Source organism: Pteropus medius, unplaced genomic scaffold (genome assembly GCF_902729225.1).
Source record: "Pteropus medius unplaced genomic scaffold, Ma_sr-lr_union100, whole genome shotgun sequence".
In the NCBI taxonomy this organism is placed as follows: domain Eukaryota; kingdom Metazoa; phylum Chordata; class Mammalia; order Chiroptera; family Pteropodidae; genus Pteropus; species Pteropus medius.
Window position 1 is genome coordinate 67,156,740 of NW_024349800.1, and position 18,080 is coordinate 67,174,819.

General features: G+C 44.8%; 1 protein-coding gene across 12 annotated transcripts in view; it reads left to right on the forward strand.

Annotated features, from left to right (window-relative positions):
* Positions 1–18,080, forward strand: part of CEP164 (centrosomal protein 164) — a 64,756-nt gene that overhangs the window by 22,642 nt on the left and 24,034 nt on the right. For all 12 annotated transcript variants that reach the window (XR_005658393.1, XR_005658394.1, XM_039888013.1 and 9 more), the window contains 6 exons: positions 2,558–2,713; positions 3,107–3,241; positions 3,949–4,026; positions 12,186–12,560; positions 13,192–13,272; positions 15,067–15,150. Coding sequence is in view for 10 of the 12 variants with exons in the window: in XM_039888013.1 (XP_039743947.1) it covers positions 2,558–2,713; positions 3,107–3,241; positions 3,949–4,026; positions 12,186–12,560; positions 13,192–13,272; positions 15,067–15,150 (909 nt within the window). In the remaining 2 variants the exon portion in view is untranslated. The remainder of the gene's footprint in view (positions 1–2,557; positions 2,714–3,106; positions 3,242–3,948; positions 4,027–12,185; positions 12,561–13,191; positions 13,273–15,066; positions 15,151–18,080) is intronic.

The window sequence follows — 18,080 nt, forward strand, 5'->3', positions numbered from 1 at the left end:
AGGATACCTAGATTTCCTGGGTGGTTCACATGCTTTGAAAATGATCAGTTTTGAGGGTGAGAGAGGTGGCACCAATCCTGGCACTCATGCAGGATATAGGTCCTTCCCAGGATTTGGGAAGCCTTTCCCATCAGCCAATTATAAAGAGAGGTCCTCCCAAGTAGATACCCTACCCCTAAGCTCTGAACTGAGTCCTTTTCTCAAAATCACAGAAAACAAGAGAATTAATACTGTCATGAGGGGCTGAATCCCAGAATCTCTCTACCATCCTGTAAATTGCTTCTGCTTCTTGCTTCCCAGGGTTCCCAGAAATCATGTGAATAACCTGTGTCAAGCTGTGCAGACCCTGTTTGTTCCTTCACTTCCTCTTGTACTGGGATTTACCAAAGAGTTGGGCTTGCTCTATCATTTTGACCCTTTGATCCTTTAAAGAGTAACACCATATTTTTCATTTAGAAGAAGTCAAGTTGGATCAGAGACCATGGGGGTCAATCTGAATTTCCCTGGCTATTCTGCTATTGCCCAGCTGTGGCTTTACCCAGTTGTTACCTCTGGTTCCTAATTGCTAGCGTACACTGGTTCTCTGTTAGTTCTAATAACTACTGTAGCACTATAAATATCAGATAAGCAGCAGATTATCCTGAAAGTTTTAATTAGCCCAATGGCAGCAAGTTTATCTGCTATGAAGGACAACGCCATGCACAGCCCATAGTCAGAGTTAATGGCCATCTTTGAAGATGATCAGCTAGGGGCCAGGAATATATAATTTCCTTGCTAACCACTGATTTGGTAAAGGCCTGGGTGAACAATGCCCTCAGTGTGCCTGTCTCCCTCCCTCAAGCCCCCAGCATGTTAGCAAATTAGCCATGTTAGGAGCCTGTAATTTTCCATAAATACAGATTGGGAAGAATTTTGCTTGCTGCTACACTGGGGCTAGTTGGGAGGGTGGAAGTCAGCAGGAGCAGGCCTGGTTTGCTCACAGTTCACCTCAGAGAAGCTTGCCAATGCTCCTTTTCTGCCACAACCAGGAGGCAGTGTAAAATACTGGCTTAGAGATAGCCCTGGGTTTCAAGTCCATGTCTGCCCTCTTTGCTAGTCCTGTGATTTTGGACAAGGGTCTTGACCTCACCAGTCACCATTAGCTCATGTGGGGACTGTGGCCTCAGGCTGTTGTGAGAGTACAGTGAGACATGGCATGTAAGGTGCTTAGCTTGATGCTTGGTGCTCAGGTAATGTTGGCCAATTTTATTATCAGCTCCTTTTCTGCCTAACAAAGATACTCTGCAACAGGCCAGGTGATTGGGAATCTACAAAGGCCTGGGAGTGGTTATTATGTCCCCTTTCAGATGAGTGTCTGATGCCCTTCCCCTGCAGAAAGGGATACTGCTCAGAACCTGATAGTCCAGCCCCTAGGCTGAAGCTGCGGGTGAGAAGATGGGTGGCCTGATCTTCTCCAACCTGACCTCCTCCAGGTTCCCCTTTCTTTCTTCAGTCTCTGTGGGATTAGAGAGAAATGAAATTTTTGTTGTTGTTTTATACATTTTAAGTTGAGAAATGAATTTTAAAGAACTCTTAGTAAATTGTCACCAGAATGCTATCCTTGTCTCTTCTTCTAAGCCCAGACTATTATAAATGTGAATCCCTATAATAATAGTAATTCCATAACCTTGGTGTAGCCCTGGACCACTTGCACATACTCCTTGCATTCATTATCTCGTTTGAACTTCTCAACAAACCGTAAGTGATTGGACACACATCATCTCCATCTTTCAGATGAGTAAACTGAGAATCTAAGAGTCCGTGAGTAGCCCGAGATCTCAAAATTCTGACACCTAGGCTGTTTTTTCCCATCCTTGCTGGCATGAAGCCTTCATTTGGCCCTCCTGAGAACAGGGAAAAGGGACTAGTCTTTTGGCAAGGCTTCTGTCAGCCATTTTCCTCATCAGTGGAGTAGGGAAAGAGTTCTTTTTTGGTTGCTTATGTATATTGTTTCACAGTTAATATTTATTTTACACAAGGCAATACATGCCCATGTTAAACAATGTCGAATAGTACCAAAAGGCATATAATAAAATACAACAGTTCTCTGGTGTGTGTACCCCTCTCCAGAGGCAACCGCTTTCTTCTGGTGTTTACTTCCATATTTATAAATAATATGCTTAGACTGCTTTTTCATGATTCATCAGTTTTAAACTTTATCTATTGAGACTTCTCATCTTGGTAGATGAGGCATTTGTCTCTGCTCTCCCCTCCCCCACACTTCCTATGTGGCTTCTGAAAGGAGAGCAGAGCCCTGTGCAACATCTGCCAGATGTGAAAGAACCATTTACTGTGAGATAGCAGAAGAGTTATGAGAATCAGGAAACCATCCTGTGATTTCTCACACAGTTAGCACAATGGTAATTTCTGGATGTTGTGTTTCATTAGCAGCCTCTGAATGGAGATGGTTTAAATTTGAGCGGGCAGGATTTAGATGTTTTATTTTTATATCTGTCTCTAACACTCTCAGAGCCATGTGGTTTCTTGGGTTTGTAACAAGCTGTTTTCTGTTGCCCAGGCCCTGGGCTCCTCGTTAGCCCCAGTCCACATTCCTCTTGGAGGCCTGGCTCCCTTACGAGGCCTTGTGGATGCCCCGCCCTCTGCTCTTCGCGGATCTCAAAGTGTGAGCCTGGGGAGCTCAGTGGAGTCTGGTCAGCTTGGGGAACCCACACTGGTAAATGCTTTTTCTTGCATTCAGTGTATTTAGTTTACTGTGGGGCCTCTGTGTACCATGCTAGGAACTATGGCCCATAAATAGAAAGAGAGGGCATAGGTTGAGTCCTGAAAGCTCATAATCTACTTGGGAAGGTGAGTCACACCTCTGTGATGCTGAAGGTGGAATCTGGGCAGTGGAGGTTAGACCCATGCCATAGAGACAGCAGTGCTGCTTTCCCAGTCTGTGCAGGCAGGGCAGTAGGAGTTGGGGAAAGGAGGAATCAGTGTGAGCTGGAGTTACCAGGGTCAGCTTCGTGGATGAGGTGGACTTGCTCTAAACAGAAAGAGAGTGGGGAAAGTACTCTAAAGGTCTTTTTAGCGAGTCCCTTGACTTTCTTTCTCTATTTTTGAGCCTTCACAAGGTCTCAAGACCTCTGCTCATGCAAAGTGTCTCTTGGGCTCCATCCATGAGGACCAGAATGCTCTCAGCCTCTTGGCTTTAGGAGAGGAGACCAACAAGGAGGATGAGGTAGAGAGTGACAACCAGGTAACGCTGAATCCTTTTCCTGGCCTAGAAACCCTCTGTGCTGTATATATTTTTTTGAAAAAATTTTATTGTGGTAAAATATATATAACATGAAGGTTACCATTTTAACCAATTTTAAGGATACAGTTCAGTGGCATTAATTACTTTTACAGTGTTGTACAATCATCACCACTATCCATTTCCAGAACTTGTTTATAATCCCAAACAAACACTCTGTGCCCACTAAACAATAACTCCCCCTTCTCTCCTCTCCCCAGCCCCTGGTAACCACTGATCCACTTTCTTTCTATGAATTTGTCTAGTCTAGATATTTCAAGTAAGGATAATTATACAATATGTGTCCCTTAATGTATGGTTTCTTTTGTGTGGTGTAATGTTTTCAAGGTTCATCCACGTTGTAGCATATATTAAAACTTCATTCCTTTTTATGACTGAACAATATTTTATTGTATGAATATACCACATTTTGTTTATATATCCATTCATCTGTTGATGGACACTTGGGTTATTTTCACCTTTTGTCTAACCTCTGTGTTACTTTGAAAATAAGTAAAAATGGTTTTCCAGTCCACAGCTTCATTTCTTGCCCAGTCTGTATACCTTCCGGGCCAGACTGAGAAAGCATAATCAACAAAGAGCCTCCTGGCCCTCACCCTCGGCTGTCCAGTTTCCTTTGACTTGCCACTCATAATCATTTTTGTTTTCAGAGTGTCTGCAGCTCAAGTGAGCTTCTTAAAAACCTGCACCTGGACATTGGGGCCTTGGAGGGTGACCGTGAGTATGAGGTAAGAGCCCAAAGCCCCTGCAGGCAGACGTCTCAGCCTGCTGTGTCCCTCTTCGCTCCTTTAGCCTTTCTTCCTGTGGGATACATATTTGGAAGGAGAACCATTTTGCCCTGTCTTGTTCAGATGGGATTTCTGGGGCTTGGAGAAGCATAAGAGTGGAAAGAAATCTGTCTATTTACTCATTTATCAAATAAGCACCAATTATTGTATGTTTCTACAAGATGAGGCACTTTGCTAGGTGCTGTAGGTCATATAAGCCTACATTAAATGTGATTCGTGCCTTTTAAGAGCTTATAGTCTCAAAAAAGAGAGACTTAAATAACTGGAACACAGAGTAGAATGCAATGAGGCCATAAGGAAGGTAAAACAGAGTGCCACGGGAGGGCAGAGTTAGGGACCTCTTGTCCATTAAGATCAACTAAGAAAGGCTTCATTGAGAAAATGACATCTGAGGTGAGTCAGGAAGAAGGGTGGGCAAGACTAAACAAGCAGAGGTGAATGGTGAGAGAGAAGTCCAATGGGCGCTGCAGAGGCAGAGGCAGAGATGTGGGGCAAGTTTGGGGAAGATGAGGTGTCTGCTTTGACTGGAGTTCAGAATGTATATGGGAGAGAAGTGACAGATAACACTGTGGAGGTAGATTGGGCTGGATCATGGAGGACCCAAGTGCCAGCTAAGAAGTTTGGATTGGATTACACAGGCATTGGGAGTCATCAGAGGTTTTGAACTGAGGTGTAACATCATCCGGATTCTTAACATTTGTTGAATGCTGCCTGCATAGCAGGCCACTGTGCTAGGCACCATGGGAGATACAGGGATCGGTAAGATATGGGTCTGGGCTGGCCTCAAGGAGTTTGCCATTGAAAAGAGAAAAAGGACACTAGGTACTTGGCATTTTGTAGGTGTTCAGTAGATGTTGAGTAAATGAATATTTAGGAAATTATAAAGTAGGGCAGCATGCATAAAGAACTATAGCACAGGTATACTGTTTGGAGGAGTTCTGAGGGAGAAGAAATTACTTCCCTAGAGATCAGGGAGACTTACTGGAAGAGATGACATTTGACCAGGGTCTTCAAGAATGGGTAAGTTTTGGATGTGGGGAAAGATGTAAGAGATATTTTAGACAAGCGAACAGCTTGAGCAAAGGCACGAAGCCTGGGAAATGAAGAATACAATTGGGAATAGATTCTGGAATTACCCACCTCTGTTCCCAGCAGTCCTGTTGCTTCTGATCTCTTCCTCCGTGATCTGTCTTTCACTGTCACCGAAATATTCTTCATAAAACAAACAGAACCCAAAACTCATCATGTTGTTGTAAAACCTAAAAATTCTAATGCATCTTTGTACTTGAAAAGGAACATTTCCTACTATATGTACTTTGGTGTTCAGTTTATTCATTTTTAACAATTAACATTTCTCAAAATATTCCCAGAATATTCGCACAACTCATAAATCGTGAGGTCAACAACTCAGATTTTCTACAACATTTAAATATTGATAGCAAGCTTAATTGAGCTTCACAATCTAATATACCAAATTCTTTTAAATATTTTAAACACTTTAAAGTAAAATAGATCACTCGCATTTTATTAGAATGATCAAAAAACTGAGCAGTAAAACAATAGTGCTCATATCATGGATTTAAATTTGTTTCCTTATTATCTCTTATTATTATGTCATTATAATCTCTTATCATGTTCCTGTTATCTCTGACTCTGTTTTCTTGGTCTTCAGCTCCCCTGGTGAGCCAGATTTAACATCTCAGGCTGGCTGAGGTTGTAGATGCGGGCTGACAGGCCCCGAGTTGTATGCTGGCCTTCCCAGGTGACCCAACTCTAGCCATTGCAGGCTCCTTTTTATAGTTAGGCTTTCTCTATTACCTCAGAGACCGTCCATATTTTTGGCTCTGCATAATTGGATGTTTTGATTGTGATTTGAACACTGTCTTCCAGATGTGACACTTTTCCCCTAAGTGTCCCATCTTTATCATCAACTTTATCTGTGTCTACTTTGAAACTCTTTGGAGTGGGGCCTGGTCTGCTTGCATTAAATCTAAAACCTTTAATCTCTTTGCTTCTCTGAAATGATAGCTTTGTTTCTTCTTATCTACCATTAAGACCTTATGATACTGATAGAGCCTAGAAGGATGACCATGAATAGGAATGGGATGTCAGGAGGACTTACTTTTGGAGAAAGAGGATAGCTTTCACAAAACTGAGCAAATTGAGAGTAGAGATTCTATTCATGTCTATATGTCCAGGACCTGGCCCACTGCCCGGAACATAGGAAGGATGTGGATAAATTTTGCTGAGCAATCGAGAGAATGAACGAACTATGCTGAGACAGGGAGGCTATCCTGGCAGATTGCACTGTGCTTTTTTCTTCCCTTGGCTTTCCCATGTCCTGAGTAGAGTGGGTACTTTGTCCCTGATGTCAGCTCGTAGACTGAAGATCCCAAAGTAGATTGATCACGATGAATTTGATGAACTTGGACTTTGGGCTAGTTAATTTTTATTTAATAATGGGTTATAAATGTCAAGAAAAAAAGGGATTTTCGTCTTTGACATGTCCTGGATTTCTAAAGAGTTCCTTTCTGATGATTATATATTTTTTTTGGTGATTGGAAGCTTTTAAACATATTTCTTATAACCTCTTATTATAAATAGGCAACCCAGTGTGATGGGGGAAAATGTCTGGAGTGGGAGATGTATTTAACACCTCCCACCCCTGTCTCTAGCATCTCAACAGATTTAGTTCTTTTTGCCACATGGAATATTGGATTCCTGTGTTCTAACCTCAGGCAGGAACTAGGGCTTTTCCTGGCAGGAAGGGTTCATGGTGGGGATGAATAAAGGGTTTCAGGACTTGACAAAGCTGCCTGTGCTTGGACCATGCTCTTTGAAAATGGCTTTTGTTCAGGTTTATAAACCTTGGATCCTCTGGGCTGCTCACCTCTTTCCACTCCTGGGCATCCTAGGTAGCCCTAGATGGAGAGCTCCTTCCATGGTTTGTTCTATCCTGTCTCACCGTCAACAGTCACTTTGCTCATGATTCCATGAGAGGGCAGTAGGATGGCAAGAATGCCTCTCTCTCCCCTTCCCCCTCCTCTCCTGCCTTCAACTTAAATCCATTTCTAGTCTATTACAGAATCAAAAGGGATAGGTTTTTTGAAACAGACACTGAGAATGAGTGTGAATGAAAGAGGGAGGCTGAAGGATAGTGGAATAGACCTGTGGCCTTGTGGAGCTGGTATAAAGCCTATCAGCTGATCAAAGGAGAGGGAGGGAGCTGGGCTTAGAAATAACAGGATGATGTCAGCGTGACTGGAAAGTGCTAACAACACCCGGGAGCATGCAAAGAATTGAGACCAACTGGGTAGGAATGAAATGTAGAAAATAGACTGGACTGATGGTTGGCTTTGTAGAGGTCTCCCCAGAACAGGATCTAGGTGTGGACATCGTGTTCAGCATGCCCTCCCTCCTGAGCTGTGTAGATTATGAGAACGAGCCCTGGTTTTTGTGCTCTGGGCTGGAGGAAGATAATTGCAGTATTGGGGGGCCTCATGGCTGTTAGGGGGTATGTTAAATATTTATGAAATGGTTTTCATAGGCACACTACTGCACGCCTTCCTCATGCAGGTGGCAAGGTCTTTTTTGAAAAAGCAGCAGAAATTTGCCTTGAGATTGTTGTAGCCGCCAGCCCCCGAAAGACACACGGACCACCAGGAATTAGTGAGTCATAGGAATCACACTCTTTATTCAGCCAGCTGGGTCTGCCGGGGGTACGCAGACCCCAAATTAAGCAGCCCCGAAATGTAGAGGTATAGGGTTTTTAAGCCCTAAATCCCATTCCTCATTCTGTCTTAAACACAAAGGTCTATTTTTCTCCTATTCACTACCTGTCAACCCACAGGTCAGTTGTGCAAGCGGGGGTACAGAAGCAGAAGGCTTATTGTTAGAATGTTATGTTCCCATGGGCGATAGCCTATGTTCCCATGGGCGATAGCCTATGTTCCCATGGGCGATAGCCAAGCAGTAATTTTCTAGCCAGCACAAGATACTCAAGGACCTGGGACTGTGACAGGAGGAGACAGGAGGAATCTGAGCACAGATGAGCTGAGAACAAAACTGTGCCGAGGGTGCAGTCCCCTGCCCTTGCCTGTGTATCCCATAGAGCACAGATGTAGGAGGCTACGCTGGAGCCTGGAGTGTGTATCCTGGGCAGGGCCTCAGGCCTTGGGCCCCGTGATGGGATGAGGAGCAGGGGCCCATTGAAAAGAGAGGGGCATATTGTCCAGCGGGTTTTGTAGACATTCATCTTTCATTCATCCATTTGTAGATAATCTACAACAAATGTCTAGTCTCCCTCAGCTGTCCTTTCCTTCCAGATATACTTCTGGCTGTCTTGTCATTTGCAGTTAGTTGACATGGATGCAGAGAATGCAAGCTCATTTGTTTTAATATTAACCATGTTTTAATATTTCAGTGTTTAGGTAGACAGAAGAGGATAAGCTCCATCATGGGAAAATATTCTTTTGAAGAATTCAGGCTGGAGAATGGCTTAGACTGAGCCTAGCATTATTGTAGTCTGGCTGTATTCTCTCATGTATAAGATTGGGAATCTCTGCCTATATCTGGTGTCCGCTCAGTTTTGATAGGTTACTTGTATTTCCATCATCTTGAATATGAATAGTTAACATTTGTTTAGCTATTTTCCATTTAATAAGCACTATAACAAATATAGTCTAATCTCTGTATAACCCGGTAAAATAAATGTTACAGCTCTATTTTGTAGAGTAGGAACTCTTACCAATATCTTCATGACACACTTTCTCTTATTTATTTACCTATGTAGCAGCAGTGTTAATTTCCAGACCTCTCGTCCTGTTTCCCTTCCTTCAGAGTGGCCTATGAGTTCAGTTTATTCAAGATGAAGCTGTCTTATCCACAGTTTAGCAAATGTCTGTGTAGTCTTTAAAGTTCATTGTTTGAAATTCCATCAGCAGTATTTACTGAGCACCTGTTATATGCCAAGCACTGAGGATAATAGGGAGCTGATCTGGTGAGGGGAAACAGACAAGGAAGTCAGCAATTACAATACAATAGTTGTTAGGAAAGAGGTTGCAGAAGGCTTATCTCAGAACAGGACAGGACAGCTACCCAGGGAGGAAGGAGGGCTTCCTGGAAAAATGTGATGCTATGAGGACTAGTGGGAGTTTGTCAGGGTAGAGAGCATGTGTGTGTGTGTGTACATGTGTGTGTGTTTTAAGAATGTATATGGCAAAATAGTGAAATAGCATGATTATTCATAGGCAGGAGGAATGGATATATCCAGGGTGTGGCTAGAGATGACTCATGAGAAGCAGGTAAGGGCTGGGCCATGCGAGAAGATGTGAACTTTATCCTGAAGGCCATGGGTACTGTTTGTGGTCTGTCTGTACCTCTTCTGTCTCCTAATCCAAGGTCTGCTGCCTTTAATAAAGCATGAGATGAACATGGCCAGGTAAATTGGCCCTGCTTTTAGTAAGCGAGGGAGTGTGGCTAGCCAGACACCCCTCACTCACCCTGAGAAACTCCCACCTCTTTGGAGTCCTTGGAGCCCCACATACCAGTTATTGAGCTCCTGTCGAGTGCTGGCCACTGTTGGGGATACTGAGATGAGGTGGCTTGCCTCACCCTAAAGATGCTTGTCTTGAAGAGGAGTTCATCTTGCGCCTTTCTCTTAACCCAGTGATCATGGCAGATTTCTTTCATACTACAGGTAAGGGATGTTGGGAGGATGGGCAGCATTGGAAGCTGCCCTGCCTTCATGTTTTTCTTCTTGGGATAGGCTTACAGGCTGGTGACCTTGTCACACTGTGTCCAGTGCCCTTTGCTTAGGGCAGTAAAGGCTCGTAACTAGGGCCACCTGGGACATTTTACTTTTCTCCATATTCACCTGAATTCCTTGAGGGCAAGATATATGTCTTGTTCATATTTTGGTTCCCAAGACGGTGTTTGGCACATAGAAGGTGCTTAGTGAATGAACATGTTGATCTTATCATCTAACATTAGTTAACATTTAGGGAACACTTATGGTATGCATGTCACAGTTCTCAGTTCTTTAATTCAGGGGTCCCCAATGCCCAGGCTGTGGACTGGTACCGGTCCATGGCCTCTTAGGAACCAGGCCACACTGCTGGAGGTGAGTAGCAGGCAAGGGAGCGAAGCTTCATCTGTATTTGCAGTCACTCCCCAGTGCTAGCATCACCACCTCAGCTCCACCTCAGATCATCAGGCATTAGATTCTCATAGGAGCACTGGTCCCTGGTGCCAAAAAGGTGGGGACTGCTGCTTTAACTCAATGAGTGTTAACTCATTTAATCTTTCCGGTAACTCTATGAGATAAGCTTTACTTATTCCCGTATTTTAGAGGAAGAAACTGAGGCACAGAGAAGTTAAATATTATTCGCCTAAGGTCACTATAAGCTGGAACCAAGATTTGAACCTAGGTAGTCTGTCTCTGAAGCTGAGCTCTGAACTGCTTTGCTTTCCTGCCTCTCTTTAATGGTCCTGGGAGAGTTTGAGTTGGCTTGTCAGTAGGCTGCCAGACAAGCAGGCAGGTGGTCATGTCTTTGGGTTCAACAGATCCTTTAACAGATAGCATCAATGAATGCTATGTTAAGGCTGCTCCTTGGACCTTTGGACTCTGGTCATCATGCTCCTCGTTTGAGTTTCCAGGGTAGGGAATCAGAAAGTCTCAAAAATCCTTGCTCAGAAGTTGTTCACACTGGCAGCCCAAGTGTTAGCACAGATATCTTCTGGGAGGAAGGTTTCTCTGCCTGAGCCCAGGAGAGATCGCTGGCTACATTTCCAAGGGCGGGTGCAGAGTCTTTCTTTTTTTTTCTATTTTGGCCAGCTCCAGAGGTTTTTCCTAGTCTTTAAAGTGTGGTTTGTGTGTGTGAGAGAAGCAGGTGTGGCAGCTGTGGAGATGTGTCCCCTATATCTCCTTTCAAGAGACCCTGGTGAGGGGACCTTAGTGGATTGGCAGCCTCCAGCTGCTACACCTTTGTTTCACCCTGGCTCATGCCAAAGCCATACTTATTGATGGAGCACAGCAGGCCCTAGAGCAGGGCCATTTTTGCCTGATGCAGGACCCCCGCCGGGCTGGCCAAGACATTTCTCAGAACTGTGCTGTGGCCTGAGGCTCTTCTTACTCAAGCCCCCTCCTACCCTCTCTCCTGTCTGCAGGTCTCAGACCTATGTTCTAAAGCAATGTTCTAAAGCAGGAGTTCCCAACCCCTGGGCTGAGGACCAGTACCATTCCATGGCCTGTTAAGAACTGAGCCGCACAGCAGGAGGTGAGCGGCAGTCCAGCAGAGCTAAACTTCATCTATTTGCAGCCGCTTCCCAGTGCTAGCCTCATGGCCTCAGCTCCACCTCAGATCATCAGGCATTAGATTCTCTAGGAGCACTGGTCCCTGGTGCCAAAAAGGTTGGGGACCACTGCTCTAAAGGCTCTCATATCTTCTTTATCTTTCATAGACATTTCCCCTCATAAATTGTTTATACACCTAATCCCATCTTGGCATCTACTTCTCAGAGGACGCAGTTGATGTCCTCTGATGGAGGACCTGTCACTAGGGTTGCTTGTACAGGAGAGACTTCAGGGAGAGAGCATCATGCATTGCTATTGAGGAAGGGCACCCTCCTGATATTTTTTCCCTGCTGCCTTTTAAAAATGAAAAATAGAAATTCTAGACTCTGGTACTTTAACGTGATTCTCCATTATCATCATTGTAAATAAATGTTGACTTCTGAGTTTGCAGTCTTATGATTTGGCAGTTGGGGCCGGGACGAGACAGATTTACTCCTCGAGGAAGTGGTAGGTGGTGATGGAGTTACACAGTCCAATGCGGTGGTTTCCAAGCCCATCAGTGGACTGGGGTCAGGTGTGGCATATCCAAATCTCCATTGAGTTCAAACTCAGTAGGCCTGGGGTGGGCCCTGGGAATCTGTGTTTTAAAAGGCTTTCGGGGTATTTGATTGATACCATCGGTGTCAGAACTAGAGTACTGGCCTATAGGAATCAAGGAATGGCTGCTCTGGCTTGTAGCAAGTCTCTAACTTCTTTTAATTAATTTCTGACATCTTCCTTCCTGACATGGTCTGCTGCTCTGCAGGAGTCTCCAAGAACAAGCAAGCCAGAAGAGAAGAAGGATGTCTCTCTTGATGCAGATGCTGCCCGTCCCCCTACTCCAGGCAAGCTCTTCAGCCAAGGTGCAGACAGCAGCCTGAGCAGTGCCAATGGCAAAGGGCTGCAGGGAAGAGGGGAAAGTGCTTGGCTCCCAGGAAAAGAAAAGAATGACAAGAATGATTCTGTGAGGTCCAGGAGTCTGGCGGACTCTGGAGGCGATGAGCCTGCTAAAGCCAATAAAAAAGATTCACCAGAAGACCCAGTGGCTGCAGGAGAGGAGGATTCCAGGAAGGAAGAGGAAGCAAAGAAGCCAAAGAAGGAGGCTTCTGTTCTGAAAGAGAGTGGATCAGAAGCCAATGAAGTAAGTCACTTTGTCCCACATGGAGTTGCTGGCTGCAACCCTCTTCCGCTCTCTTTGAGCCCTGTGGAGGTTCCTGTCCCCAGCACCTGTCAGTTAGGTTACAAGAAGGCTCTTCATTGATTTCTGTGGCTCCTTCTGAACCAACTCAAGATACAGAAGTCTTGCTATGGCAAGACCTAGCCAGTGACCCAAATGGACAGAAGTAGGACCCAGCAGGGAGTGCCTTTGGCATTTTCAATTGTCCAACCCTTAGTCCTGCTCCTCCTCTAGGTAGATGGTGAGGAAATTAATTTAAAGAGCTTTTAACTACTTCCTGGAAAAGATACTCTCATTGTGCTTTTTTTTTTTTTTTTTTTTTTAAAGGATAGCATCAAACTTCCCTACCGCCAGCTTTTAACCATCTCCACTCCACTCCACTCCATTCGGCTCTCCTTACACATGTAAATCCCTGTACTGAGCTGGGCTGCCCAGCCTGACTGGACTGACGGCTGGTGCATGCTTTCCAGAAGAGATGGATTTTCGTTTGGGTTTAGCTCTGTGTTGGCATTATGGCCTGAATGGAATTCCCTGAAGTGATCACGCCCCTCTGTGCTCTGCTCTGGCTGACTTTTCTGTGGGTCTGTTTCCCCAGGAGTCGGAGATTAGCGAACATGTGAAGGAACTACAGTTCTCAGACTCCTCTGCTTCTGACCCCAAGTCCCTCCTTGGCCTGGTGAGTCTGAGATGAGGGACAGCAGAGTGGTGGACTTGTGGGTCCCTGTGCTTAAGTAGTTTGCCTAAAATCACACATCTTGTAAATGGGGAAGTTGGGATTCAAACTTAGGTCGTGTCTAACTGCAGTTTCTCAGCCAATTAATTATGGACAACACTACCTATTTTATTAGCTTGTTATAGGAAAAGTGGGTAAAGGATGTAAAACGTTAGCATATAAACATTAAATCAGTGTTGCTGTTATTACTGTTACTGCTGTGTGAATTACCTGTGAGGTTACGTGAGATCATTGCCTCTGGGCACTTGCAGGAACAATACATGAATCTAAGAGTTTAGAGACTGATTGTGTATGCATGTGTGTATGGGATCACTGAGCTATGGTAAGGACCAGTCTTCAGGCTCTGGCTAGGAACAATGCTGTGGTTTCACTTCTAGAGTTAAGAGTTTGACCTGGAATGCTAACATCCATTGTTTCTTTGTCCCAGACCTTCCACCAGGTCTGCTGTATCCCGGCTTCATTTGCCAGGTCTGTATCTAAGGGGAGTAGTTTGGGGTGCTTTTTGGCAGAGCATTACCTCTAGAAATCATGCTCCATCTGTTTGGAAGAGGCAGATCAAAGGGAAGGGATTAGTGGGAGAGAGTCAGGGATGAACAGTAATGATATGAGGGAGTGCAGAGGAATTAGGAGGCTGTGTGCTCTAGCCCCTCACTGAGCCATGGGCTGAGGAGGCAGATGGCAGCTGCATTAAATGGAGTAGAACTCAAACTGAAAGGAAAATGTCACTGAAAAAGAAAATTTATAAGCTGGGGATGGAAGGCAAAAACCATCATGAAGAATAGCTATGTCTCAGAATTCTTGGAAGCAAGGGCTCTGGCCCTTCTGAAGGAGTCACTGTGTGGAGAAATGTTCCCATTTGTATTTTTCTTTTCTATGTGAGTGGGTGGAGGAAGCCATGGACAGCAGGACCAGACCTTGGCTGGGCTCCTTCCATTTTTCAGGGCTGATGACAGAACTATCTCTAGTAGCATACTGTCAGGTAGCAATCCTTCACTTAGCCCAGCGGCGATCTTAGGCATGGAGGGGGCGAGAGCATGGTTCTGTGGCAGCCAAAGGGTAGCGGGGAGCTGGCATTTGTGTGGGCACTTGCTGCCCATCCCAAAGAGAAGCCTGTGGAGAAAGTGCTGCTGATTAATCCCCATTGTCCAGAGGGGCACCTTTATGGACAGGGGGAAAGAACAAGCTGGAAGAAGCCTACCAAGCCTAATTTCTAAGCTGCCCACAGGTATTCTGGCACTTTGGAGAGACAGCTGGAAAGTGACATGCTTTGCAGCATGTGACATGCAAAGAGCTTGGGCTTTGGAGTCTGCTCAGGGCACATCTGCCTGCAACCCCATTGTTTATCAGCTGTGTGACCTTGGGCAAATGACACATGCTCTCAGACCTTCCTCAACTGGAAGATGATGCTGAGAAGTATCAGTCTCACAAGGTTATTTTTCCTCCATAATTTTATTATGAATAATTTCAAACATACAGAAAAATTAAAAGAATTTTACAGTGACTGTCCACATACTCACCACCTTGAGTCTACAGTGAACATTTTAACATATTTGCTTTATCTTTCCATCTAGCTATGGCATTATTTTGAAGATTAAAATAATTAGTACATGTCAGAATATTTAGCACAGTGCCCGGCACATAGTAGGTGCCTTTCTGGAAGGTTGATGGAGGAGAGGCCCTGATGGGTGCTTACTGTGACGGAGGCAGAGATGACCTCCTTGTCTCCATTGTCTCTAGGACTTCGGTTTTCGCAGCCGGATCTCTGAGCACCTACTGGATGTTGACGTGCTTTCCCCAGTCCTGGATGGAGCCCGCTGGGAGGTGAGTCTCACTGGGTGATCGGCTGGGGCTTCACTTTTTGGGATAACCCAGAGCTGAGCCCATCCCATCCCAGGGTACATTTCTGAGAGTTCCTTGCCTTCTAATTCACTAAGGCATGGCCCTGACTCTACCTGTGATGGGGTTTCTGACCGTTCCTGCTCTGTTGCTATGAATCAGGTATCCCCGCACCCACATTTATCTGTTTATCCATTCATTTAGCAACTGAGGATTGACCACGTGCTCATGTGAAAAGCACTGTATGATTGTGGATTTCAAGGCACTTCCCAGCTTGGCCCATTCAAACTTTGCAGCCTCATCCTCAGCCCACCTGGCAGGCACCAGCTGTGCCCAGCACTCACCATTCCCTGGGCACCATCACCTCCACTACTCTGCCTGCTGTGCTCCTTCTCCTTTTGTCCCAGCTCCTTCTTGGTCTTGGAGGCTCACCTCTGACAACACTTCAAAGCAGGATGAATCGTTCCCTCCCTTTGCCTCCCTTAGTGCTTCCTCTGTTTTATGATTCTTTATCTCCCCGGCCCCATAAAAGCTCTGTGCAGGCATAGGTGACTTCTGACCCAAGGTTGACAGAGACACAAATCCTGGCCATAGGGAGCTGTTATGAGAAGAAACTGGGGTAAAGAATGTAAAATATTAGCATATAAATATTAAATAAACATAGCTATTATTACTGTTACTGCTGTGTGAATTGCCTGTGAGGTCATGTGAGATCATTGCCTCTGGGCTCTTGCAGGAACAATACATGAATCTAGGAGATTAGAGACTGGTTGTGTGTGTGTGCATGTGTGTATGGGATCACTGAGCTATGGCGAAGACCAGTGCTCAGGCAGGCTATGGCCAGGAAGGATGCTGTGGTTTTATTTTCAAAGGTGAGACAAGAAGATCATTTTTTCCTCCTCTGTGGGTTTGTTAAGAGAAGGGAGATTCTGGCAGATGGTCTCTGCAAATTTAAGGGAGCAGTCGAGTGAAACAAATTTGTTGGGTGAAACAAACAAGATGTTTAATGTGAGTCAAGACTGGGAGCCCTTAGTGAAATGAGTAGGAGACAGGGTAGAGCTGTGAGGCCGGTTGCATTTGAACCTGACACGTTCCTCAGCTCTGGCTGACAAGTCTCCTAGGCCAGGAAGGCTCTGCTGCACCTTGGTCACCCCCATTTGCAGCCCTGGAGGGATATAAAGGCACAGACTACGGCAGGTGGGATCAGTCAGGAAGGGCATGGAGCAGGTGAATTGTGAGTCATTTTTGGTAGTAGGTAAGCAAGGAAGTTACCTAGTTGGCCGGGCAGGGTATATTTCCATTTCTCTGGCTCCAAAAACTGACCATTATTAGAATATTTGGGGGCTTTAAAAAGACAGATTTCTAGGTCCTGCCTAAAACCTAATGAGGCCAGCAGCCTCTTTTTGAGTCAGGCCACTTGGTATAAAGCAGTAGCAGGGCCTGGTTTGGATTTGGTTCTCACGAGGCACCCTTTGCCAGCCCTGGCAGAGGAAACCTTAAGCGATATCTCATGACTAGCACATTAGGGCATGGAGCAGTGCTGGACACTCAGGTTGGCTGACCACACAGAGCCTGGAGAGGCTGAGAAGGGAGGTGGGGCTGGAGGACCGAGCAGCAGCCTCTTTGTGGAGCAGACTGAACCGTAGGTGCAGTCTCCTTTGTCTTTCCTGTGGGCTCCTACCCATGTCCTATATTCTCTAGAGGCCAAGCCAGTGCAAAGGCTTAGAATCGAGCTCAACAAGTTTTTGTTCACTTAAAAAATTGTATGCAGTTTTATTGAGATATAATTGACGTATAATAAACTGGACATATTTAAAGTGTACCATTTGTTAAGTTTTACCATGTGTAGACTTTTCAAACCATCACCACAGACAAAATAATGATTATGATCAATTATAAACATGATGAATTTTTAATAAATTACAAAAATGACTATAAAATTATTTCAATAGTATAAAAGGTCAAAGTCTTCTGCTTCCTACAACCTTACTCCCACAGGTGGAGACTATTAACAGTTTCTATTAACATTTTTCACATGCCTTTCCAGAAAATTTTCTGCGTACATATAAGCATATATCTATTTTCTATTTATCTTTTCTCTTCCCAGAAAAATTCAGACTGTGTTACAAAAACTGCTTGGCAATATGGTCTTTAAATTTGAGGATCAAATTTAAATTTTACTTATTTCTAAGTTATTTCAGATCTACCTTACTCTTTTTATTGGTTCCAGAGCATTCTGCTTTATGAATGCATTGTGATTTATTTAAATGGGGACTGGACCATTGACAAAACGAAACCTTGAAGCTGAGTTAAGAACGGAGGAATGGTGTCTTAAGCAATGTTAGGCTAGAGGCTGAGAACATACTCGCTGTCTCTCCTTTCTGAAGAGTACTGACATGGATAATTTCCTTGTCTGGTTCTTTTGATTCCTTCCTGGGCAAAAAGGTCTAGGGATCAAATGAAACTACTCGAAGGACCTCTGTCTGGGTACTTTCCCAAGGTATCCCCTTTTCTCTAGCAGGGGTTTCCGGCAGAAATATAGGAGATGAATCAAGAAAGAAACAGACATCGTAGTTAGTTTTTTCTGACTGAGGGCTCAATACCCAAATTGTTATTACGACCACCTCACTTTGTTATCCATCAACTTTTAGTTTGTTAAATAGATTGGCCTATGTGATTTTTTTTTTTCTTGAGAAGTGAGATAGGGAGCTATTTGTGGAACTTGGTGTGATTTGTAGGGAAGAGAAGTTTTGAGTTGAACACTGGAAGGGACTAGAGCTGAGGCGGGAGGAGGCTTTCAGGCCCCTGCTGTTGTCTGCGGGCTCTGCCCAGGCTGATGCCATTAGGAGTGGCAGCACTGGCAGGGAGCCCTTCTGCTGTGGGCACCAGGAGGTACTTACAGGCAGCATTTCTAT